Genomic DNA, 26,736 nt, shown 5'->3' on the forward strand with positions numbered 1-26,736 from the left:
CACGCCAATGTGTTTGCATTGTTGACGTCCCTGATGAATAGGTTACACAGGTTTGTGAGGAAGGAATTGATTAGTATTATTACAGGTATCACATAACATTGCTGCTATTGTGTTCCATTTGCTCCTGAATTCCCCTCCTGTTGAGGGGACATGACATTGAGGTCGGTGTCTGCATGTTCATGTGGCTGTTGAGGATCTCACGGCACGTTCTCCAGTGTTCTAGCCAATAAACCCAGATAAACATTGGTTATATACTGCATGGCTGTTTGAGCACCAATTAGCTGCTGCGGTCCCCTAAAACTACACAGTGACAAATACAACAACAACAACAACAAGATTCCATTTATTGAGCGCCTTTCACGTCGGGAGGACGTCCCAAGGCGCTGTACAGTTGGGTCAGGACCCGAGCAGGGGGGAAATGGTCAGGGTGAGGGGAGGGAAGGGAGGGAGCGAGGAGGGGGAAATGGTCAGGGTGAGGGAGGGAGGGAAGGGAGCGAGGAGGGGGTAGCGAGTCGAGAGGGGAGCTGAAGGCACGGTCAAAGAGAAAGGTCTTGAGACCGGCCTTGAAGGAGGAAAGGGAGGAAGCGGCGAAGGCACTGGGGATAGAGTTCCAGAGCCTCGGGGCTGAGAGGCTGAAGGCCCGGCCACCGATAGTAGGGCGGTTGGGGCGGGGGATGTGGAGCAGACCGGAGCCAGAGGAACGGAGGGTACGGGCGGGTAGGTAGGGGGATAGTAGGTCGGAGAGGTAGGGGGGAGCAAGGCCGTGAATGGCCTTGTAGGTGAGGGTGAGGATCTTGAATTCGATCCTCTAGGGGATGGGGAGCCAGTGGAGGCGAGCGAGGGCAAGGGTGAGAGTGAGAGTGAGGGAGAGGGTGGGAGTGATGTGGGCGCGGTGTCTGTGGGGGACAGTACACGAGCTGCAGAGTTCTGGATGACCTGCAGTGTGGAGGGAGGGCCGGGAAGGCCGACGAGGAGAGAGTTCCCATAGTCCAGCCTTGAGGTGATGAAGGCATACACCAGCTTTCCTCCCTGGCCATTGGCAACATCTCCCATTCTGGCTCCAACCTCCTCTCCCTCCCTCCTCTCTCTCCCTCTCACCCCCTTCTCTTCCTCCTCACCCCCATCTCTCCCTCCTCACCCCTTCCCCTTCCTCCTTCCTGTTTTTCTGTCCCTCCTCTCTCCCTCCTTTCTCACCCTCCCTCCCTCTCTCCTCACCCTCCCTCTTCCTCCCTCATCACCCTCTCCCCCCACCTCCTTCCTCACCCCCCTCTCTCTACCTCCTCACCCCCTCCCTCCCTCTCTCTACCTCCTCACCCCTCCCTCCCTCTCTCTACCTCCTCACCCCCTCCCTCCCCTCTCTCTACCTCCTCACCCCCTCCCTCCCCTCTCTCTACCTTCTCACCCCCTCCCTCCCCTTTCCATCACCCCCTCCCTCATTCCCCCTCTCCTGGGAGGGGAGGTTGGAAAAAAACTGTGTGCTGCTCTGAGCTGGAGGAGCTGAACAGCACGTTTCCTGGATGACATGTTTGGCTTATGTTATATTTCTTACATTAATATTAATCATTAAAATTAATTCCTGTATTGAATGAACTTACAATGTGGGTTTCTGAAGTATTTGCTGAACAACATGTTTGTAATGTCTGACACACACCCAGGTCTGGTTCCCACAGGACTGTGGAGCCAGTGATTAACCTGTTACCTCAGGTGATCAACAGTTACTGGTGGTAAACAGAATTGGCCAGAACTGAGGAGACAACAACAATTTGCAATTAACAGGAGAGAGAGAGAGAAAGAGAGAGAGACAGCAAAGGCAGAGACAGAGGAGGGAGAGGGTCAGAGAGGTGAGAGTGAGTGACAGAGGGAAAAACCCAAATATTTCTATGAATGATTTTTATCCGAAGACCAGAGAAACCAACCTTGTAAGTGTAATTCTCTCCAGATAATTTACTGGTTGGCTTAGTTCCTAATTTAGTGAACCCTTTATGTGTTTCTTGAGGATTGATTCAGTCTCTCATGTAGGGAGTCAGCAGCTGGTTTAGCAGGAGCTACACCAATTATCAGGTAGAGAGCATTCCCCCAAGAAAGCCAGGTAAGTGACTGACAGGCACGGAGATCTGTCTGTCCACACCAGCAATTAGTACATTGAACAGAGGTTCGACAAGTCATCGAGACACTTAGGAACAGACGGATTGTGTCATAGGAGCTGCCAGACCAGACTGGAGGTGATATCGCCAACATGAACATTGTGAACCAGAGCTTGTGAGGAGGAGATTGAGGAGACCTCCACACCGTGTGTGTGTGAGCAGCCAGTAACGGGATTCATCAGCGGCTGACAGAACACAGCACGAACCATGGACAGTCTCACGGTGAGTGGATTCAGCAACAGAGACTCCACAAAGACTTTATGATTGGGCAGTTGTGTGATTTGCCCGCAAAATACACAGTCACTACGCATTACAATAACAACAAGATTCCATTTATAGAGTGCCTTTCACATTGGGAGGATGTCCCAAGGCACTGTACAGTTGGGTCAGGACCCGAGCAGTGGGGAGATGGTCAGGGTGAGGCGAGGGAGCGAGGAGGGGGGAAATGGTCAGGGTGAGGCGAGGAGGGGGGGGAAATGGTCAGGGTGAGGGGAGGGAGCGAGGAGGGGGGAAATGGTCAGGGTGAGGGGAGGGAAGGGAGGGAGCGAGGAGGGGGGAAATGGTCAGGGTGAGGGGAGGGAAGGGAGGGAGCGAGGAGGGGGGAAATGGTCAGGGTGAGGGGAGGGAAGGAGGGAGCGAGGAGGGGGAAATGGTCAGGGTGAGGGGAGGGAAGGGAGGGGGCGAGGAGGGGGTGGAGAGTCGAGAGGGGAGCTGAAGGCATGGTCAAAGAGAAAGGTCTTGAGACCGGTCTTGAAGGAGGAAAGTGAGGAAGCGGCGAAGGCACTGGGGATGGAGTTCCAGAGCCTCGGGGCTGAGAGGCTGAAGGCCACCGATGGTCGGGCGGTTGGGGCGGGGGATGTGGAGCAGACCGGAGCCAGAGGAACAGAGGGTACGGGCAGGTAGGTAGGGGGATAGTAGGTCAGAGAGGTAGGAGGGAGCGAGGCCGGGAATGGCCTTGTAGGTGAGGGTGAGGATCTTGAATTCTGTGAAGTGCTTTGAGGTGTCTCGAAGATGTGATATCAAATGCAAGGATTATTACAATTATTGGTGATATCTAATGTTCTGGCTGTGCCATCGCTGTGCCCTCGACCCACCCGCCTTCCGCAGTTTGTCCTGATCTTTCCCTCCGCTCTGCTGTACATCCCTAATGCCCACTATTGGGGGCCAAGTTTCCAGTCATCATCCCCTGCTCCCTGGAATTTCCACCCAGAGTTTCTGACTTGTCTCCTCCCTTCAAACTCTAACAATCTCCCTCTTTGATCATCTTACAACAACAACAACTTGAATTTATATATCCCCCTTGACACAGGACAGTGTCTCAGAGCACTTGCTTATTATAGTAATAATCCTTGCATTTGATATAACATGATAGATCACGTCGTTGAGGCGTCTCAAAGTGCTTAACAGGATATACTGTAAAGTGTAGTGACTATTTTGTCGGCAAAACGCTGAAGCGCTCTGAGATGTTATTTTATGTGAGGGGCACGATCTCAGTGCAAGTTGTTGTTGCTGCCTGGTTCCTGGAAAGGGCTCTGAGTGTTTATCAGGTGAAAGATTGTGTATCAGCACACGTCTCTGTTGTTGACCTGCACTAACGTTCCATTGTACCACGTGATCTGCGATCACCTACTCTTTCTTCCTGTCTTTGTCCCATCGTCATTCAAGCGCCGATTATTCACGAAATAAATGCCGTCTCACAGGGTTAACCTGTTCCCCTGCAGTGCTGTGCGAGTCCAGCTTTCTGCCCTTGTGGAGTCCTGTAGCTCAGTGGTTAGAGCGCGCAGTTTGCAAGCGAGAGATCTGGGTTCGATTCCTGGGCCGGGCGGAATGTTAGGCAAGTTTTGTTACTCCACATGTCTCTGTTTAGCGGTAGTAAGTAGGAATCCAATTGTTAGTCGTTTTGCGGATCGCTTTCCAGAGATAATAATCCCTTCAAAAATAATGAAAAAATCCACGACTGTTTGTGGGACACTGCTGTGCGGAAATGGCTGCTGTGTTTCGCTCACAAAATACACAGTCGATACTCTTTACCCTATATCCTGTGAAGCGCTTTGAGACGGCTGAATGACGTGATAAAGCACTGTATCAAATGCAAGGATTATTATTATTATTATGAGCAATTTATTACCAGTTCAGAGTCCCCCTCCGGCTAAAAGATCGTTTCACACAATGGCGGCAAATACAAGTGATTAAAAATAATAATTAATAATAGCTGATCACCAGAGATGGCGATGACACCTTGTTTGTGATACAAGAGCACTATCTGATGGTGGCGCGCGGTAATACGATGAAAGAAAATCCACTCGTTTGTCTTAAAAAGATGAATCCGTGTGTTTTCCCGTTAGAACCATAGAATCTTACACCCAGAAGGAGGCCATTATTCCAAGGAGCGTGTGCTGGCTCTTTGGAAGAGCTGCCAACCAGTCCCTTTCTGTTTTAAGTACCTATTAATTCCATTTGGACAGCTTTTAGCAAATCGATATTGGGTGATAAACCCTTAAAAAAAAAAAATTGGTCCCTCAATCCATGACTGTTTGCGGGACACTGCTGTGTGCAATCGGCTGCTGAGTTTCACCGACAAAATATGCAATCACCACACTTTACAGTATATCCTGCGAAGCGCTTTGAGACGTCTCGAAGACGTGAAGAGACGCTGTATCAAATGCCAGGATTATTATTATTAAGGTTTTCCGGAGGAGTGACCCTGAGAAAAGAATCTTCTCCCTGACATTTGCTTCGAGCACTGGTCATACACTCGCCCTGGGAAGTGCTGACCGCAATTATTGTTGTTGCCAGTTAGCACTCACAAATTTCTATTTTCATGCATCAAAATCCTCTGATATGTCACACACAAGCATTTCTTGTTATCACAATAGCCTTTCACACTGGATATGCTGTGCTGTGCCATTCTGGGATCAGGTCCAGTTTTTAATTTCCAGTTATTGATTGAAAGACATTAAACCAAATGTAAGGAATGTTATTATCCAACAGCAACAAATTGCATTTATGTAGAACCTTTCAGCACTCGAGCTGGGGCTTTGTGTCCGAGCTGGGGGTTTGTGTCCGAGCTGGGGGTTTGTGTCCGAGCTGGGGGTTTGTGTCCGAGCTGGGGTTTGTGTCCGAGCTGGGGGTTTGTGTCCGAGCTGGGGGTTTGTGTCCGAGCTGGGGGTTTGTGTCCGAGCTGGGGGTTTGTGTCCGAGCTGGGGGTTTGTGTCCGAGCTGGGGGTTTGTGTCCGAGCTGGGGGTTTGTGTCCGAGCTGGGGGTTGGAATCAAGATGGGTGGAGGACTTTGAATGTGAGGACAAGGATCTTACAGTACATTACATCCAGGATCGACTACGCTAACTCCCTGATTGTCGGCCTCCACAACTCCTCTCTCCACAGGCTGCAGATCATCCAGAACTCTGCAGCCGTGTCTCTCGCGCTCCAGGCTCCGCGACCCTATCACCCCCATCTTCGCCCGACTCCACTGGCTTCCCATCACACAGAGGACACAATTCAAAATCCTAGTTCTTGCCTTCAAGGCTCTACCCTACCTCTATGACCTGCTTACAGGTCCAACCCCCAGCTCAGGTTCAATCCTTGACTATCCAGCACTTTAGGACGTCCTCATGACATGAAAGGCACTGTCTAAATGTAATTTGTTGTTGTTGGGTTATGGCACGAATGTCGGGTTTAAAGGAAGTTGAGAGTCAAACAGGACACCAAGGTTCCTGACTGGCTCAGTGAGGTGCAGTGTGTATGCATGAATATTGATGCTGTCAACGCCTGAAATGAGGAGGATCCAGTTCAAGATCAGCACCTGAAGGGCCTTGATCTTGTTGTCGTTTAACTTGGAGAAAGTTGGCACGCATCCAGGGCTTGATGACGAAGCACTGTGGGACTTTTCCCTGGTGAGAAGCGCTATATAAGCATAAGTTGTTGTTGTCTTGAAAACTTTAACAAATTAAGAATTTAAATGATTCACTTATAGATCTCCTGTAGCTCAGTGGTTAGAGCACTCGCTTTGCAAGCGAGAGACCTGAGTTCAATTCCAGGCAGAGGGCGAAACCTTGGGCAAGTTTCCTTACTCCACACACAGCCTAATAATAATCCCTCCAAAAAACAAAAAAAAACAATAATAAATTGGTCATTTTCAATCTACGACTGTTTGTGGGACATTGCTGTGCGCAATTGGCTGCCGCGTTCGCCCACAAATATACAGTCAATTCACTTTACAGTGTGTTCTGTGAAGCGCTTTGGGACGTCCTCCCGACGTGAAAAGCGCTATATCAAATGCAAGGATTATTATTATTATTATCTTTCTTTGTCTACCTATATTATACCTGGGGAGAGGGGAAAGCCGATCAATCACTGGGGGCAGGGAATCCTCCCACTCAGTTCCTGTTAACCCTGCAACCGCAGTCTTAACGGGTAGGGTGGTCCTAGCTGGACAAGCAGCGAGAAAGTTTGCCAGATAGCACTCTCAATGGCAAACTAGTGTTTTTAGCTGGTTATATTCCAGCAGTTAGCCCAAAGCACACTCTGGGGTCCCCAAGCCTTGGTTCTTGCCAACCTGCACCTAATATTCTCCAGAATTAGGTAAGCAGGATGGGTTCCTCCAGGGAGAGAGTCCGTATCCCATTCCAATACACAGGAATTTCCACATGTAGGTGGAATGCATGGAGGTCTCAGCTTGGTTTGGAGATTCTTAAGCACAGTGATGAGTTTCCTGATGTTCAGACACTCATCTGAACCGAAACACCCACGCTAACTATCTACTATATTCACTTAGTACAGGTGTGTGAGTGTGTGGGTGGGTGGGTGGGTGGGTGGTGGGGGGGTGTGGAGAGGGGATCTCCAAACTACGCCATAACAACACAGTCCATGCTCACTTCCTTATATATAAATCAGAGCAAATTGATTCTCTGTGAAGTGCTTTGAGACGTGCCTCTACCCACTGCCCAGCCCCTCTACCCGCTGCCCAGCCCCTCTACCCACTGCCCGCGCTGCCTTCAGGCCCGCTGCCCGCGCTGCCTTCAGGCCCGCTGCCTGCGCTGCCTTCAGGCCTGCTGCCCGCGCTGCCTTCAGGCCCGCTGCCCGCGCTGCCTTCAGGCCCGCTGCCCGCGCTGCCTTCAGGCCCGCTGCCCACGCTGCCTTCAGGCCCGCTGCCCGCGCTGCCTTCAGCCCCTGCACCCACTGCCCCTCTACTCACTTCCCACTGCTTAACCCCTCTACCCACTGCCCAGCAGAGATGTGAATGATGTCAGTATATACAGTTTCCCAGTATATTTATAGAAACAGGACAAGGCCATTTAGCCCCTCGAGCCTATTCCGCCCATTCTATAAAATCTGTTGATCTGTTCCTCAACTCTAATTACCCGCCCTTCCCCCATATCCCTTGATACCCTGACCTGACAAACATCTATCCACTTCAGTCTTGAAAATGTGAATGGATCCAGGATCCACAGCCTTTTGGGGGAGAGAATTCCAGATTCCCACTGCCCTTTGGGTGAAAAACAGCCCTGATGTCACTCCTAAATGGCCTAGCTCTAATTTTAAGAGCCCCCCAACCCCCCCCCCACTCCTCCCATGCTTATGGTCACCTCCCCCTCCCTGTCCCCCTTGGCTTGGGGTCAGAACTCTGCCACTATCAAGCACTCTGGGTCGCTACCCCACCTGAAGGGTGCCAGAGCGAGTTGCTGTTGGTGGTGGTGTTGAAAATCCCATGAAGCGCTTCGAGATGACTTGATGGTAAATATATTGAATGCTGGGAATTATTAAGGATTATTATTATGTATTTTGAATTTTGCAGCAAGATAATTGGCGGGAAATCGCGAATAAGAAAATGAAGTTTCCGCCCTCTCTGATCACCGCAATTTATGACGGGAATTTGGCCAAAGTGTATAAGCTTCTGCAGACCAGCGACGGGATTCTCCGGCAGTTGGATGACACTGAAGACCGCTCCTGGAGGGAAGCCCTGAACCTGGCCATTCGTATGAGCAATGAGGACATAATGACCGCATTACTGCGCTGCGTTAAGTTTGATTTCCGTCAGATCCACGAGGCCTTGCTGGTGGCTGTCGACACAAACCAGGTGCGTGTGGTGAAGCTGCTCCTGGAGAGGCTGGACCAGGAGAAGGGAACCAGTCACAATAAGGTGGACATTATGTCCTTCTCTTTAGCGCTGTTTGATCACTCAATTGACAGCTCCCGCTTTGCTCCCGGTGTGACACCCCTGACCCTGGCCTGCCAAAAAAACCTTTTTGAAATCGTGGATCTCCTCATGAAGAAAGGCCACATAATTGCCACACCTCACAAGATCTCCTGCTCTTGCCCAGAGTGCCTGAATGCACGGCAGTATGATATGCTCAAGTTCTCACTATCTCGCATGAACACGTATAAAGGTCTCGCCAGCAGACCCTACCTGTCCATCGCCAATGAAGATGCCATGCTCAGTGCCTTCAAACTCAGTAGAGAACTCAAGCAACTGTCAAAGAAAGAGCCGGAGTTTAAGGTAGGAAATTACATTTATTTCTGAATTAGAATTATAGTAAAAAATCTAATAACAGATCATTAGAATCATACATTGTTATAGCAGAATAAAAGGTGTCAGCCTGGCTCAGTGAGTAATAGTATTTTCTCTATATGTATGGTTCCTGAGCCAGGTGAGTCCGCAGTAGACAGCCCAGCCTGGCTCATCGGCAGGACCTGGAAGAGCAGACCAGTCACTGAGGGCAGGGAGTTATTCCATTCAGCTCCTGTTAACCCTGCAGCCAAAATCCTAATGGGTGGGGTGGTCCTAGCTGGACAAGCAGCGAAAGAGCTTGCCGGGCAGCGATATTAATGGCAAACTATGAGGTTTTAGTTGGTTAGACTCCAGCAGTTACCCCAACACACCCTCTGAAGTCCCCTCAAGCCTTGGCTTTTACCAACCTGCGCCTGATACTTTATGGAATTAGGTAAACAGGATACTTCCCTCCAGGGAGAGAGAGAGCGAGTGCAAATTCCATTCCAACAACCCATCTATGGGATCTCCATGTGTAGGTGGGATGCGTGGAATTCTCATCTTGGTTTGGATACCATTAAACATGGTGATAGGACTGACAATTCCCCAAATAAAATTGGTGATCCATTTCATGATTGTTTGTGGAATGTTGGTGTGTACAAATTGGCTCCCGCATTATTATAGAATCAGTACAAATTATAGTAAATCCTTGAGATATCCTTCCAATGTGTAAAGATTATTATTATTATTAAACACATCACTCGGCCTTTCTCCACATGAGTTAATCAAATCCCAGGGAATTCTGCTCTTAACCACTACTAGAATTTCCTTATCATTTCTCATGTGGTGTCCTGTAGCTCAGCGGTTGGAGCTCTCACCTCACAAGTGAGAGGATCTGAGATCGATTCCCAGCAGGGCGAAATGTTGGGCAAGTTTCCTTACTCCAAAAACACACCTCTATTTACTTAGTAATAAATTGGAATCCAGTTGTTAGTTGATTGGCGGATTGCTTTTCTGGGGTTAATAATCCCTTAAAAAATATACAAGCCGAGAGCCAGAGTGAGCTACGTCCGGAGTGAGGCGAGGTCAGAGTGTGAGAGAATTTGGTGAGAGTGGGAATTAGGGAGCAGAGGGGGAAGTGGGGGCAGGCTATATATCTTTGTATCTATATAAAGTTTGTGAAGATGTGTGGCAGGTAAAGTGCGAGGTCTGTCACATGTGGGAGTCAATGGAGGGCGCCTTAAGTCCGGGCGACTTCGTCTGCCGCAAGTGTCTGGAAATCAGAGAGCTCCAGCTGAGAGTAGCTGAGCTGGAGTCTCAGGTGGAGACGCTGCGCAGCATTAGGGATGGAGAAAACTTCCTGGACAGCTTTATCCTGGAGCCGGACACTCCCCTGAGTCCCAAGGCAGAAGAATGTAGCAGCGACGGACATGACTGGGTGACAGTCAGGCGGGCAGGCAAGCGTTCCCGAAAGAGAGGGGCTGAAGAATCCCAGACTTTAGCCTTGTCTGACAGGTATGAAATATTGGCAACCTGTGTGGACAAGGAAATCTGCGAGGAAGACGGGCAAACTGACCCCAACACCCCTGTGCAGGAGGTTAAAAATGTAATTCTTATTGGGGATGAGACAGTCGGGAGGACTGATACAGTTTTCTGTAGCCGTAGCAGGGAGACAAGAAGACTCTGTTGTCTTCCTGGGGCCAGGGTGAAGGATGTCACCGCCGGGCTGGAGATAAATTGAGCCAGGAGCTAATTGGTACAGGCAAAAGAAGATCATAGATCTGAATGCGTGACTAAAAGAGTGGTGCGGAGAGCAGGAATTCCAATTCATGGGCCACTGGCACGAGTATTGGGGAAGATGGGAGCTTTTCCAAAGGAATGGGCTCCACCTAAATAGGGCTGGGACAAATGTCCTGGCTACGCGAATAAATAGGGAGGTAGAAAGGGCTTTAAACTACTAAGGGGGGGGGAGGTAAAAACATAGTAAAGTATAGTCCACCACAGTTAAACTTGAGATCAACAAAAGCAAGAGAGCAGATTAACAAGGGAGAAGAGCAAAGTGTGTCAAGCCGGGAAAGGAAGTACAGTGATAGAGTGCTGGTGAATAGGGTTAATAGCCGGAAGTCAGAATTAAGGCGCTATATCTGAATGCACGAAGCATTCGTAACAAGATAGATGAATTAGTTGCACAAATAGAGACAAACCGGTATGATCTAGTAGCCATCACCGAGACATGGTTACAGGGTGATCAGGGATGGGAACTGAATATTCCCGGCTACGTGGTATATAGGAAAGATAGGCGATGTGGTAAACGAGGAGGGGGAGTGGCCCTGCTAATAAAGGATGGGATAAAAACAGTAGAGAGGAAAGATTTTAAATCTGAAAAGCAAGATGTAGAGTCAGTATGGGTAGAGATACGTAACTTCAAGGGGCAGAAAACTATAGTGGGAGTAGTTTATAGGCCCCCAAACAGTGGTCAAAGTATCGCTCAAGGTATAAATCAAGAGATTAGTGGAGCATGTAGCAAAGGAAAGACACTAATTGTGGGTGATTTTAACCTGCACATAGACTGGGACAACCAAATTGGGAAAGGTAACATAGAAGAGGAGTTTATAGAATGTATTAGAGATAATTTTCTAGATCAATATGCTGAGGAGCCGACCAGGGAACAAGCCATATTAGACCTTGTTTTGTGTAATGAAACAGGGCTGATCAGCAAACTGGAACTTAAGGCTCCTCTCGGGCAAAGCGATCATAATATGATGGAATTTAGCGTTAAGTTAGAGAGGGAAGTAGTTAAGTCTGAAGCAAAAGTCTTCAATTTAAATCGAGCCAACTTTGCTGGTATGAGAGAGGATTTAGCCAGAATAAACTGGGAGACTAAACTTAAAGATTTGACGGTAGACCAGCAATGGCAGACATTCAAGGAGATAGTGCAAAATTCCCAACGAGCACATATTCCTTTGAGGAATAAGAATGCCATGGGAAAGGTGGTGCAGCCATGGCTAACTAGAGCAGTTAGGGAAAGTATCAAATCAAAAGAAAAAGCCTATAAAACAGCGAAGATGAGTAGTAAACCCGAGGATTGGGAGAACTTTAGGGAACAACAGAGGAGGACCAAAAAATTGATCAAGAGGGAGAAAATAGATTACGAGGGCAAACTAGCAAAGAACATAAAAACAGACTCCAAGAGTTTTTACAAATATATAAAGAGGAAAAGGCTAGCGAGGGTGAATGTGGGTCCATTACAGGCAGAGACCGGAGGAATTATAATAGGGGACAAAGACATGGCAGAGTCATTAAACAAGTATTTTTCTACAGTCTTCACCGTAGAAGACACTGGAAACATACCAAAAATAGAGGACCAAGAAGACAATGTTAGCGAGCAACTTAGGGAGATTAACATTAGTAAAGAGATGGTTCTAGGTAAATTGTCGGGTCTTAAAACCGATAAATCCCCTGGACCGGATGGCCTGCATCCGAGAGTTTTAAAGGAGGTGGCTACTGAGATAGTGGATGGCATGTCTATAATCTTCCAAAAGTCTGTGGATACTGGAAAAGTTCCCATTGATTGGAAGATTGCAAACGTAACTCCACTATTTAAGAAGGGTGGGAGAGAAAATAGGGAAAACTATAGACCAGTTAGTTTGACGTCAGTTGTAGGGAAAATTCTTGAGTCCTTAATAAAAGACGTAGTTATGGGATACCTGGAAGACCATAAAAAGATTAGGCAGAGTCAACATGGCTTTACAAAAGGGAAGTCATGCTTGACTAACCTTTTAGAATTTTTNGAGGATGTATCAGCAGGTTGGATAAGGGGGAACCAGTAGATGTGGTATATTTGGATTTTAGGAAGGCATTTGACAAGGTGCCACACAAAAGGCTGTTACTCAAGATCAAGGCCCACGGGATTAATGGGAAAATATTAACATGGATAGAAGAGTGGCTATCGGGTAGAAAGCAGAGAGTAGTGATAAACGGATCATTCTCGAATTGGCAGATGTAACTAGTGGAGTGCCACAAGGATCAGTGCTTGGGCCTCAGCTATTTACCATTTACATCAATGATCTGGACGAGGACGTTGAATGTAATGTGTCTAAATTCGCGGATGACACTAAACTTGGTAGCAGAGTGAGCTCTCAGGATGATGCAAAAAGATTGCAACGGGATATAGATAGGCTCGGGGAGTGGGCGAGTAGGTGGCAGATGGAATTCAATGTTAGCAAGTGTGAAATTATTCACCTCGGTAGCAAGAATAAAAGAACAGATTATTTTCTGGAAGGGGAGAAGTTAGATAGTCTTAGTATTCAAAGGGATTTGGGTGTCCTTGTACACCAGTCCCAAAAAGGTAGTTTGCAGGTGCAGCAGCAACTAAGAAGGCGAACGGCAGTTAGCGTTCTTTGCAAAAGGTTTAGAGTACAAGAGTAGGGAAGTCTCACTGCAACTGTATAGGGCTTTGGTGAGACCGCACCAAGAGGATTGTGTGCAGTTTTGGTCCTTATTTAAAAAGTTAGTTCCTTTGATGAGGGGACTGACCTATGAGGAGATGCTGAATAAACTGGGGCTGTATTCTCCAGAGTACAGAAGAATTAGGGGGGAATCTTATTGAAACTTATAAGATTCTTAAAGGGCTGATAAAGTAGTCACTGAGGGTCTGTTTCCCCGGGAGGAGAATCTATAACCAGAGGTCACAGTCTGAAAATTAAGGGTCAGCCTTTTAGAACAGAGTTGAGGAAACATTTCTTCACTCAGAGGGCAGTGAACTTATGGAATTCACTCCCCCAGAAGGCTGTAGATGTCAGTCCTTGAACATTTTCAAGGCTGAGACTAGGTCAGAAGATCAGCCATGATCTTATTGAATGATAACAGGCTCGAGGGGCTGAATGGCCTACTCCTGCTCCTAATTCTTATGTTCTTATGTTCTAATAAATTGGTAATTTCAATCCATGAATTGTATGTGCAATTGGCTGCCGCGTTTCGCCCACAAAATATATAGTCAATTCACTTTACAGTATATTCTGTGAAGCGCTTTGAGACATCTCGAAGATGTGGTAAGGCACAAGATCAAATGGAAGGATTATTATTATCATTATAAAAGCTAAACCTGTATTAGTCTCACATTAGTGGTTAGAGAATTGGAGACATTATAATGGAAATAATGCCAACATCTGTAAAGAAAAGGACCTGATCAGAAACAGTCAGACTTCTCAAAGGCTAATCTAATAGAATTTTTGAGAACGTGCTGTTGCAAACACCTATAGATATAGAGTCCGGTGGCATTTTGGTTAGAGCACTCGCCTCACCTGCAAGGATTATTATTATTATTGTATACCACAGGCTTTCTATTCAACAACAATTAATAATAATGATCCTTGCATTTGATATAGCGCCTTTCATGTCTTCCAGACGTCTCAAAGCGCTTCACAGAATATACTGTAAAGTGAATTGACTGTATATTTGTGGGCAAACATGGCAGCCAATTGCACACAGCAGTGCGTGTCCCATAAACAGTCGTGGATTGAAAATGACCAATTTATTATTGTTCTGTCTTGGAGGGATTATTATCAGGCGTGTGGAGTAAGGAAACTTGCCCAAACTGCCTGGAATTGAACCCAGGTGTCTCGCTCGCAAGGCGAGTGCTCTAACCACTGAGCTACAGGACTCCGCAACTGATATTGACGTAGTGACTTTCATGTTGGGAGGAATTCCCCAAGCGCTGAACGTCCAGATTCCGAGCAGCTTGGCTTCAAGATCTTCGATCTAACTTTCAACTGTCCCACACCCTTACCACAACTCTACTGCTGAGTGGTCAGTCGGAGCACTCGCACACACAGAATCCCTACACCAGGCTTAAGAATCTCCAAACCCGCCAACTGGTAATTTATGATATAACGATCCTGGAATGGAGTGCACACTCTCTCCCCAGGTCAGCTTGGCTCAGTCTCCTCCTCCCACAACACCACCATTGGGACGAAGTCCTGTAGTTCGATGGTTAGAGTGCTCTCGTCTCGCAAGCAAGTGGTTCTATTCCCGGGCAGGCAAAACCTTAGGCAAGTTTCCTTACTCCATGTGCCTCTGTTTATGTAAGTAGGAACCCAGTTGTTAGTTGATTGGTGGGTTCATTTTTCCGGGGGTAATAATCCCTCCTCCCAAAAAATTGGTCACTCAATTCACGACTGTTTATGGGACACTGCTGTGCACAATTGACTGCTGTATTTCACCCACAAAATACAGTCACTACACTTTACAGTATTTCTGAAGAGCTTTGAGATGTCTCGAAGATATAGACAAGGTGCTATATCAATGCAAGGATTATTATTACAGTAAATATTTTAGGATTAATATTGAATCGGTAGTTGAGGTGTAATTACCTGATGTTGCTGAGTGCCAGGCTGCTTGTCTTTTAGCCTGAGTACCTGACCCTGGAGGACCTGTGTCAAGACTTGGCAGTTGAGCTGCTGGGAATGTGTCGGAATCAGAGTGAAGTTACGGCTGTTCTGAATGATTGTGGGGATGACAACGCTGATGAGTTGGACAACCAGGCCTTTGAGGAAGGGATCCCTGACCTCGCCCGGCTTCGATTAGCTGTGAACTACAACCAGAAGAGGGTAATGTGGAACCTCAGTCCTGCTCACTGTGTTATACTGTCATCACTCAAAATGAATAAATAATATTTTATTCTCAGTTCTCAATACACAAATCAACCAACCCTCCAGTCAGCTCCTCCTGCTTCCTGCTTTCTACCTCTTGATCTCCTTTCATTGGTTCCCAGTTAATTGGTCCTTATTTTCTTACGGGGTATCCAACACCATGTGTCTCACCTCAGTTGCTGCTCTTCATATCTCTGGAGTGTTTGAGCTGGAAGAGCGTTTAGCCCAACCTCCTCAATTCCACATCACCCACAAAACACATAGTATATCCTATGAAGCACTTCCCCCATACACAGACAAAGACACACACAGACAAAATCACAGACACGCGCATACACACACACCACGCGCATGCCACACACACAGCACACACCGCGTACATATACCACAGACTTACACACACCAGACTGAGGTATCCCCTGACCCCAACGTGATGTCACTTGCCCCCACCCCTCTCCATGTACCTCAAGATGGGGATAGTATTGAGTCTGAGTTTATCAGACATCATGGCTTGGATGAGCAAAATCTTTCTTCACCCGAATGTTGACAAGATGGAAGCCATCCTCCTTAGCTCCCATCCACGTCTTCTGTCCTGCACCTCTGAGCTTCTCAACCTCCCGTGCCTATCCCTCAGCCTGTATTCAATCTGTATGTAATCTGGGCGTCAGGTTTGACCCACAGCTGTCCTACCCACCCCACATCCTGTTCCTGACCAGGATTGCCTTCCTCCACCTCCATATTGCCTGCCTCCGACTGTACCTCACACCCAACATAGCTGAAACCCTTGTCCAAAATTTCACCACCTTCTGCCTCAATTATTCCAATGGCCTCCTCCGGTCTCCTCAGCTCCACCATTCATCAAATCCAATTAATTCAAAACTTCATAGCCCATATCCTCACACGTACCAAACTCCGTACCCCCATCACTCTAGTCCTCGCCAGGCTCCACTGACTCCCTATCACAGAACGGATTGATTTCAGATCCTCTCACTCATCTACAAATCCCTTCATGCTCTGGCACTTACCTACCTTTTCAACTTGTTTAACCCCCAACCCACCACCTGCTGCCTTCGTTGGCTGGCTCCAGCCTCCTGTATGTTCCTCGTACCCACCATCAGTGGCTGTGCTTTCAGCTACTAAACTCTGAAACACTCCTTACCCTCTTTTCGATTACGACTGAAGATATTTCTCATTGACAGTGCTTACAGATAACTCCCCTTTTCCCCCCGGCTCGTTGTCAGGTGTCAGAATTGTCCTGTAAAGTGACACGGCCAAGCACTGTGAGATGCTACCCTGATAAAGGGCGTATATAAATGTGAATTATTATTATTAATAATAATCCTTGCATTTAATATAGCATATAATATAGTATATAATATAGTATATAATATAATACATATAATATACTAATATATATAACATACTAATATAGTATATACTATAATTTAATAATATTTAATATTTTATCCTTGTTGTAAGTATGTGCCATTGGAAATGTGAGGCTGTAGAAAATGATCACAGGAATTCTGAGGCTTTGCTTTTTGTTGTCAATCATGTGCTGGATATTTAAACTGCTTCATGTTTTAAATCTCCTCAGTTTGTGGCTCATCCCATCTGCCAGCAAGTCCTGACGTCTATCTGGTGTGGGAACCTGACCTGGTGGAGAGGCAGCAAAACCATCTGGAAAATATTCATCTCCACAGGAACCTTCATCACAATGCCCATCCTCTGCCTCATCTACTGGATTGCGCCCAAATGCAAGGTACAGACTAGAGCATGTTGGCTTTTGTGTATGTGTGTGTGTCTATGTGTGCACACTGGTGCTCACATGGGGAAACACAACCAAGTGGGATTATTGTAGATTATTGTGGTGTCCTGTAGTTTAGCAAGTGAGAGGACCTGGGTTCGATTTGTTGGGCAAGTTTCCTTACTCCACAAGCTTCTGTTTACCCTCAGTAAGTAGAAACCCGTTATTGGTTGTTTGGCTTTTCCAGGGGTAATAATCTCTTCCAAAAAAGAAAATCACCCCCCAAACATTTGGTCACTCATTCCATGACAGTTTGTGGGACGCTGCTGTGTGCAATTTGTTGCTGTGTTTCTCCCACAAAACATACAGTCAATTCACTTTACAGTATATTCTGCGATCTTCACTATTTTAGGAAACTATAAAGCTAAATTCCCCGCAACTCTCCATTGGCAAAATAATTTGTAAGTAGCAGAATTTGGGAGAAAATGTGGGATGTGTTTTGTTGAAATAAGTACCAAATTTGTGAGGTTTTTTTTGCGATCATTGGAGTAAAATTGTTAATTGTTCCTCATTGACAGGTGGGGTTTGGAGCAGAGGTATTTTTCTTTTCAATTTCTATTTTTTTGAGGCTTTTACACAGAGCTAATATATAACGAGTTAATCTTGGTGTTAACAAACTACACATCACTATGTACAATGGCCATCATCGGTCACAGGTAGGCCTGGGAACATGTTCCTTTCAGTCCAACATCCTTTAATTTCAGCTGTTACTGTTTTCAGACATAAATCTCTCTCTGTTGCAAAGTTTGAGATTTCAAGCATTCTGAGTCATTCTGAAGGGTGCTATATAAATACAAGTTGTTGTTGTTTGGTTGTGTAGCTCAAAGCAGCTCCTCTTATTATGTCTCTACTTTAGTCCAGAGATGATAATAATAATAATCCTTGCATTTGATACAGCACCTTATCACGTCTTTGAGATGTCTCAAAGCGCTTCACAGAATATACTGTAAAGTGAACAAAACACAAAATACTGCCGATGCTGGAAATCTGAAACAAAAACAGAGCCGGGATCACTCAGCAGGTCAGGCAGCATCTATGGAGAAAGGAAAGTGAGTTAATGTTTCGGGTCCACGACCCTTTGTCAAACGTTGACTCGCTTTCCTTTCTCCATAGATGCTGCCTGACCTGCTGAGTGTTCCCAGCTCTCTGTTTTTGTTTCATACTGTAAAGTGAATTGACTGTATATTTTGTGAGCAAAACGAAGCAACCAATTGCGGACAGCAGTGTCCCAAAAACAGTCATGGATTGAGTGACCACATTTATCAAGGTAGATGTCTCTACCTTAGCTCAGAGGAGATTCTTTATTGTACATTGGATTCTTTATTGTGTGGCATTTCAATGTAGAGAATATACCTATTGCAAACCTCACAAATAGTGGGAGTTACATTTTGAAAATCAGCTCAAGCTTTGGGAAGCGTCCACACAATTGTGTCCAGAAACAACCAGAGCACGTAGTCTCTTAACACAGCACACAGCTACCTGTAAAAATGTGGCGGAGGTGAAGGAAGGTGTTCCTGAGGAGATTGAGGGACAGGACAGAAGATGTTAGCAGGAGTCAACGAGTGTGGCTTCCGTCTTGTCAACATTTAGCTGCAGAAGTTTTCACTCATCTAGGCCCTGGTGTACCCCAGACAAGCCGAGAGAACATCGGGGGACCTGGAGTTTTAGCTGGAGAAGTAGATTTGTGTGTCATCCGCATACATACATACATGCATGCATGCATACATACATCAACAACTTGTACTTATATAGCACACTCCATGCAGGGTAGCATCCCAGAGCCTGACTCTGAGCCGGGGGGATGTGGCCGTAAGAAAAGTCTTCAGGCAGGACTTGAAAGGGGGAGAGAGGGCCAAGGTGGCGGGATTGAGGGAGAGTGTTCCAGAGTTTTGGGCTATAGTGGCTGAAAGCACGACCTCCGATGATGGGGCGGAGGGTGGAAGGGATGAGCAGGAGGCCAGTGCCAGTCAAGCAGAGGTGCCGGATGGTGAATTGGGGAGTGGTGATTGGAGAGGTAGGGAAGTGCCAGGGAGTGAAGGGATTTGAACATAAGTGTGAGGATCTTGAAGTTGATCTGTTAGGTGATGTGGAGCCTGGACCAGAACTGGTGAGATGTGGGTACAGAATCTGGTTCAGGTCAGTCTGCAGGCGGCAGAGTTCTGAATGAGCTGATGTTGTGAATGGTGGAGCTGGGGAGATCGGCGAGGAGTGCGTTGGAGTAATCCAAGCGGGAGGTGACAAACACATGCACAAGGGTTTTGGCTGCATTTAGGGTAAGGTACGGTTGGAGACTGGCAATGTGGCGGAGGTGGAAGAAGGTAGTCCTGGCCAGGGACTGGATGTTGGGGCATAAGGACAGCTGGGGGTCAAACTGGATGCCTAGTTTGTGTGCTGGTTCAGTGAGTCTGAGGGAGAACTCAGGGAGGTTGAGGAGTTTAGATCCACAGGTTTACCCTGTGCCTGCAGATGACATCGCCAAGAGGAAGCATATAGATAAGGAAGAAGAGGGGACCAAGGATGGAGCACAGGGGTACACCACAGGTAACCCGGGCAGGGGAAGGAGGAGAAACCATTAGCAAAAATAAACTAATAAAGACTTGAAGTGAAACATTGTGGAAAAATTTCAATGTGGCAATGAAATGCAATGAGCCAGAGTGCAAATACAAATAAGCTTCTGTTGGTAGGGACTCGATTGCATATTGTAAGTAGGAACCTTGTTGTTAGTTCATTGGCAGATCGTTTTTCCAGCGGTAATAAAAACATAATAATTTGATTACTCAATCCACGACAGTTTGTGGGTTCGCTGCTGTGCGCAATTGGCTGCCGCGTTTCACCCACCAAACATATAATTCACTTTGCATTATATTCTGTGAAGCGCTTTGGGACGTCCTCCCGACGTGAAAAGCGCTATATCAAATGCAAGGATTATTAAGCGCTTTGAGACGTTGTGAAGATGTGATCAGGTGCTATATCAAATGCAAGGATTACTATTATTATTATCTCTCCACAGATTGCCAATTTAGTGCCAATGGAGATGAACTTATCTTCTACATGGTACTTTGGTTCAGTTCCTATATAACATGCCTTCATTTTGACTGTTTACTTTCCAGGTTGGACAAATAGTTAGAACACCAGTCATTAAGTTTCTTCTTCACTCATCTTCCTACGTCTGGTTCCTAGTGTTTCTTATTGTTGAGTCTATTCTGGCTCAGGAGAACAGGGACATTGCTGCATCCAGAAAACAGCCGCTACAAGAGAACTCCTTTCATATGATCTGGGTCGTTGGTGAGTCACAGTATCCTCTTGGCTGACATCTAGACAAGCTGGACTGTAGTGCAGTCCCATAGTTTTGCTGTGAATTTACTGTGAAATGGAGTGACTGTGTATTTTTGGGTAAGTGCGATGGCACAATTGTCCCACAGACAGCTGTGAAACAAATGACCGATTTTATTTGGGGGACTGTTGGCCAAGACACCGGGGGAGAGAAACTCCTTTCTCTTTTCGAATAATGTCATGAGATCTTTAACGTCCACTTGAACAGGCAGAAGGGGCCTCGGTTTAACTTTAGCCCACATAATTATACAGTCAATTTACTTTACAGTCTATTCTGTGATGCACTTTGAGACGTTTCAAGGACGTGATAAGACACTATATCGAGTGCAAAGATTATTATTATAATTATACCTTAAGGTTAGAGCACTCGCCTCGCAAGTGAGAGGACCTGGGTTTGATTCCCGGGCAGGGCAAAATGGGTAAGTTTCCTGACTTTACACACCTCTGTTTACCAGTAGTAAGTAGGAACTCAGTTGTTAATCGATTGGCAGATCATTTTTTCGGGAGTAATAATCCCTTAAAATATATATAATCACTCAATCCACGACTGTTTGTGGGACACTGCTGGATGCAATTAGCTGTCGCATTTTGTTCACAAAATACAGTCATTTCACTTTACAGTGCATTCTATGAAGCGCTTCGAGACATCTCAACAAATTGATAAGGTGCTATACCAAATGTATGGATTTTTATTATATTGAAGACATTCATTTATAGACTCTACTTCAGCTTAATCTGCAGATGGCACCAAGTTGGGGGGGAACTGTGGGATCACCGGAGGCAGCAAAGGTCTTACACAGAGAAGGAGTTAGGGTTTGTAACAAGCTGATCTCTAACCAATAAACTTTAGTACAGATGAATAAGATTAAAACTAGGAGGTGTATAATAACTTAATATATGGATAGGGGCATAGGGATGGAATGGAAGTAAAACAATAGACGTTGACAAACAGATGAGGCCACGGACCTCTCGCTGAACGGAAAGCTAAAAGCTCTCTTTGCTAAAGGTGTTTCCATACATGTTAGAATTGCCAAGACATCCTCACTGAGGACTGAGATACTGTGAGCCACCTCTCATTGTCAGCTACATTTCCAGATCTGCAGAGCTGCTAATATACAAATAATTGGTATAATTATTAGGTCAGACAGTTTGTTGAAGTTTGGATTATTTCCCTGACAACTAATGACTTGGAGAGCCCTGTAGCTCAGTGGTTAGAACACTCATCTCGCAAGCGAGAGGACATGAGTTTGATTCCCGGGCAGGGTGAAGCGTTGAGCAAGTTTCCCTACTCTACCTGCTTCCAGGCAGGTCAGGGCGAAACCTTGGGCAAGTTTCCTTACTCCACACAGAGCCTAATAATAATCCCTCCAAAACCAAAAACAATAATAAATTGGTCATTTTCAATCTACGGCTGTTTGTGGGACATTGCTGTGCGCAATTGGCTGCCGCGTTCTCCCACAAATATACAGTCAATTCACTTTACAGTGTGTTCTGTGAAGCGCTTTGGGACGTCCTCCTGACGTGAAAAGCGCTATATCAAATCCAAGGATTATTATTATTATTATTATTATTATTATTATTATCCGCCTTGCGGTAAGTAGGAGCCTGGTTGTTAGTCGATTGGCGGATCGCTTTCCGGAGGTAATAATCCCTCCCCCAAAAAAACTATTTTGTCACTCAATCCATGACTGTTTGTGGGACACTGCTGCATGCAATTGGCTGCCATGTTTCACCCACAAAATATACAGTCAATTCACTCTACAGTAGCTTCACTCTGTGAAGCGCTTTGAGTCGTATTGAAGATGCGATAAGATGTTATATCAAATGTAAGGATTATTATTATTATATAACTTCAGTTCAGTGTTTGTTCTGAGGACCAACCAGCAAGCAAGTCATTGTTTGAGATCTGATGGGCTAAGATTTTCTCCTGTCCGCAGGTTTCTTTTGGTATGAGTGCAAGGAAGTGTGGATTGAAGGCTTACGCAGTTACCTGTTAGATTGGTGGAACTTCCTGGACGTAGTCATCCTCAGCATGTACCTGTCCTCCTTTGCTCTCCGCTTGGTGGTCACTGTGAGTGGACAACTCTATTGTTCAACAAACCACAGCTCTCTGGAATGTTACTACTTCACAGAGGCCGGTGGGTATTCATACAGTCACACTTGGGAGACTAATGCGATTCATTTCAGATTCTGATTGTTTATACTGCTTATCATTCTAAACTCATGCACACTAAATGACATTTGCTCGTGTCAGCCCACTTCTATCATCTATCTCAACCCTTTTATATATATATATGGTCAACCTGTATTGCTGAAGAGTAGACAGGCAGAAACTGTTTCCTCTGGCGGGTGGGTCGGTAACCAGAGCACACAGATTTAAGATAACCGGCAATAGAACCAGAGGGGAGACGAAAGATATTTTTTTACCCCCAGAAAATTACAGACTGGAATACATTGCCTGAAAGGGTGATGGAAGCAGATTTGATAATAGCTTTCAAAAGGGAATTGGAAAGGAACAACAACAACAACATTCCATTTATAGAGCGCCTTTCACGTCGGGAGGACGTCCCAAGGCGCTGTACAATTGGGTCAGGACCCGAGCCTTGGGGAGTGGGGAAATGGTCAGGGTGAGGGGAGGGAAAGGAGGGAGCGAGGAGGGGGGAAATGGTCAGGGTGAGGGAAGGGAGGGAGTGAGGAGGGGGGAAATGGTCAGGGTGAGGGGAGGGAAGGGAGGGAGCGAGGAGGGGGGAAATGGTCAGGGTGAGGGGAGGGAGGGAGCGAGGAGGGGGAAATGGTCAGGGTGAGGGGAGGGAAGGGAGGGAGCGAGGAGGGGGAAATGGTCAGGGTGAGGGGAGGGAAGGGAGGGAGCGAGGAGGGGGGAAATGGTCAGGGTGAGGGGAGGGAGGGAGCGAGGAGGGGGGAAATGGTCAGGGGAGGGGAGGGAAGGGAGGGAGCGAGGAGGGGGGAAATGGTCAGGGTGAGGGGAGGGAAGGGAGGGAGCGAGGAGGGGGAAATGGTCAGGGTGAGGGGAGGGAGGGAGCGAGGAGGGGGGAAATGGTCAGGGTGAGGGGAGGGAGGGAGCGAGGAGAGGGGAAATGGTCAGGGTGAGGGGAGGGAAGGGAGGGAGTGAGGAGGGGGGAAATGTCAGGGGGAGGGGAGGGAAGGGAGGGAGCGAGGAGGGGGGAAATGGTCAGGGGGAGGGGAGGGAAGGGAGGGAGCGAGGAGGAGGTAGAGAGGCGAGAGGGGAGCTGAAGGCTGAAGGTCAAAGAGAAAGGCCTTGAGACCGGCCCTGAAGGAGGAAAGGGAGGAAGCGGCGAAGGCACTGGGGATGGAGTTCCAGAGCCTCGGGGCTGAGAGGCTGAAGGCCACCGATGGTAGGACGGTTGGGGCGGGGGATGTGGAGCAGACCGGAGCCAGAGGGACGGAGGGTACGGGCAGGTACGTGGGGGATAGTAGGTCGGAGAGGGAGGAGGGAGTGAGGCCGTGAATGGCCTTGTAGGTGAGGATGAGGATCTTGAAGGTACTTAAAAGGCCACATTTGCAGGTTTATGGAGTAAGAGCGGGAGAGTGGGACTGGCTCTTTTGGTGGCTCTTTCAAAGAGCCGGCACAGGCACGATGGGCTGACGGGCCTCCGTCTACACTGTAAGATTCTATAAAATGTTAAATACAGGATGCTTGGAAGTACTGAACGGTTAAGCTTTCAAAGCTTTGTGTAACTACTGAAGATGTGAAGACCTAACTACTAACCTTCCCAATTTTAGACAGACACACTTGGCAACAAGAAGATCCTCAGATCCTGGCGGAGGTGTTGTTTGCCATCACCAGCATGCTGAGTCTAGCCCGACTCACCTCCATACTGCCCGCTCATGAGACCCTGGGAACCCTCCAGATATCCATCGGAAAAATGATTGACGATATGATGAGGTAAAACAAGCATTGTAATCGGTGTGTATTAGATAACAAAGATTTATCAGATAAAAACGAGTTATATTGTTAATTTATTGTATATTTATTGTGGAATCCTGTAGCTTAGTGGTTAGAGCACTGGCCTCCCAAGCTGGAGGACCTGGGTTCGATTCCTGGGCAGGGTGGACTGTTGGTTAAGTTTCTTTGCTCCACATGCCCGTTGCCCAGCAGTGAGTAGGAACCCAGTTGTTTGTTGATTGGTGGATTGCTTTCCGGGCGTAATAATCCCTTCAAAAGAAAAAAGCTTTTTAAATATAGTTTTGTCACTCAATCCACGGCAGTTTGTGGGATGCCGCTGTGCACAGTTGGCTGCCGCGTTTCCCCACAAAGTATAACGTCAATTCACTATATCCTGTGAGGCGCTATGAGATGTCTCGAAGACGTGATAAGGAGCTGTATGAAATGCAAGGATTATTTTTATTATATCCAAAGCAAAGATGATTATGATGGTATTATTTAGCATCGAGCAGCATTCTGGCTTGCCTCTTGGTAAAGTTAGTTACTGTTGTATAAAATACTTACAAAAATACAATGTTTTTAGACAACATAAAATTCCTGTTCCGTTATTTAATAAAGATTCTTGTTTTGCGTTGCCAGGTTCATGTTCGTGCTGATGATTATCCTGACGGCTTTCCTCTGTGGTATTAACAACATTTACGTTCACTACGTCGATCTGGATCGTCTCGGAAAGTATGCAAATTACAATCTCAATGAGCAATAGACCACTCGATAACATAGACGCTTCCACATTAACAGTGTCCATAGAACTTGGTACCCATGACCTCAGTGACAACCACCAACAAATTACACTTGTATAGCATTAGAAAGACGACCCAAGGCGCTGGAAATCAGGTTTTTTTTGACCTGAGCTGGGAGTTGGGGGCAGGAGGGATGAGGGGCAGGGGGAGTAGGGGCAGGGGTGGGAGGGAGGCACGATTGAAGAGGAAGGTCTTCAGATGGGCCTTGAAGGAGGCAAGAGAGGGGGTGAGGTGGAGGGATTGTGGGATAGAGTTCCAGAGTGTGGGAAGTCCAGCGAGCAGGCAGTTGGTGTAGTCAAGCCGGGATGTGATGAAAGCGTGGATCAGGGTTTCAGAGGCCTGTGGTGAGAGGCAGTGGTGGAGGTGGGTAATATTGGGGAGGTGGGAAAGGCAGACGAATCAAGGCACGAATGTGGGGTTTGAAGGATGGCTGAGGGTCAAAAAGGATACCGAGGTTTTGTATTGGTGAGGTGAAGAGGGCAGCCATGAATAGTGATCATGTCAGCGGCCGAAGCGAGGAGGTGTTGCCAGGAACCGAGCAAGAGGGCCTCTGTCTTGCGAGATAGTTGGGTGTCACTCACGTATACATGGAGGATTGCTAAGGAAAGATTGGAGGGATGGCAAAGAGTGAGGTGATCGAATGTGGAGAAGGATCCTGAGGAGTAAGAGTTAGACCCAGTGTGGGCCTGGAGCTGAGGGCCACACCACTGCCATGACAGTTGGGTTGTGGGGTGTGATGGAAAGCGTAGATAGGTGGTGTGGCCTCATTCGGGTGGGAGGTGTCACATGGAGACAGGGCCACGCAGACACACACAGCCACAGGACGACACAACCACGCACACACACACAGCCACAGGATGATACAGCCACGCACACACACACAGCCACACAGACACAGCCACACAGACACAGCCACGCAGACACAGCCACACAGACACAGCCACGCAGACACAGCCACACAGACACAGCCACGCAGACACAGCCACGCAGACACAGCCACGCAGACACAGCCACGCAGACACAGCCACGCAGACACAGCCACGCAGACACAGCCACGCAGACACAGCCACGCAGACACAGCCACGCAGACACACACAGCGACACACACAGCCACGCAGACACACACAGCCATGCAGACACACACAGCCACGCAGACACACACGCAGCCACGCAGACACACACGCAGCCACGCAGACACACACGCAGCCACGCAGACACACACGCAGCCACGCAGACACACACGCAGCCACGCAGACACACACGCAGCCACGCAGACACACACGCAGCCACGCAGACACACACGCAGCCACGCAGACACACACGCAGCCACGCAGACACACACGCAGACACACACGCAGCCACACACGCAGCCACGCAGACACACACGCAGACACACACGCAGCCACACACGCAGCCACGCAGACACACACGCAGCCACGCAGACACACACAGCCACGCACACAGCCACGCAGACACACACAGCCACGCAGACAGCCACACGGACACACACAGCCACGCAGACACACACAGCGACACACACAGCCACGCAGACACACACAGCGACACACACAGCCACGCAGACACACACAG

General features: G+C 47.4%; 1 protein-coding gene across 1 annotated transcript in view; it reads left to right on the forward strand.

The window, feature by feature from the left end:
* The first annotated feature begins 2,351 nt into the window (after positions 1-2,351).
* trpc2a (transient receptor potential cation channel subfamily C member 2a) overlaps positions 2,352-26,736 on the forward strand; it is a 33,252-nt gene continuing 8,867 nt past the window's right edge. Inside the window, exons 1-8 of the mRNA XM_007912048.2 lie at positions 2,352-2,366; positions 7,939-8,640; positions 15,039-15,239; positions 16,879-17,043; positions 20,199-20,373; positions 22,359-22,559; positions 24,184-24,346; positions 24,986-25,078. Of these exons, the coding sequence (XP_007910239.1) occupies positions 2,352-2,366; positions 7,939-8,640; positions 15,039-15,239; positions 16,879-17,043; positions 20,199-20,373; positions 22,359-22,559; positions 24,184-24,346; positions 24,986-25,078 (1,715 nt within the window). The remainder of the gene's footprint in view (positions 2,367-7,938; positions 8,641-15,038; positions 15,240-16,878; positions 17,044-20,198; positions 20,374-22,358; positions 22,560-24,183; positions 24,347-24,985; positions 25,079-26,736) is intronic.

This window comes from Callorhinchus milii, unplaced genomic scaffold (genome assembly GCF_018977255.1).
Source record: "Callorhinchus milii isolate IMCB2004 unplaced genomic scaffold, IMCB_Cmil_1.0 Scaffold693, whole genome shotgun sequence".
In the NCBI taxonomy this organism is placed as follows: domain Eukaryota; kingdom Metazoa; phylum Chordata; class Chondrichthyes; order Chimaeriformes; family Callorhinchidae; genus Callorhinchus; species Callorhinchus milii.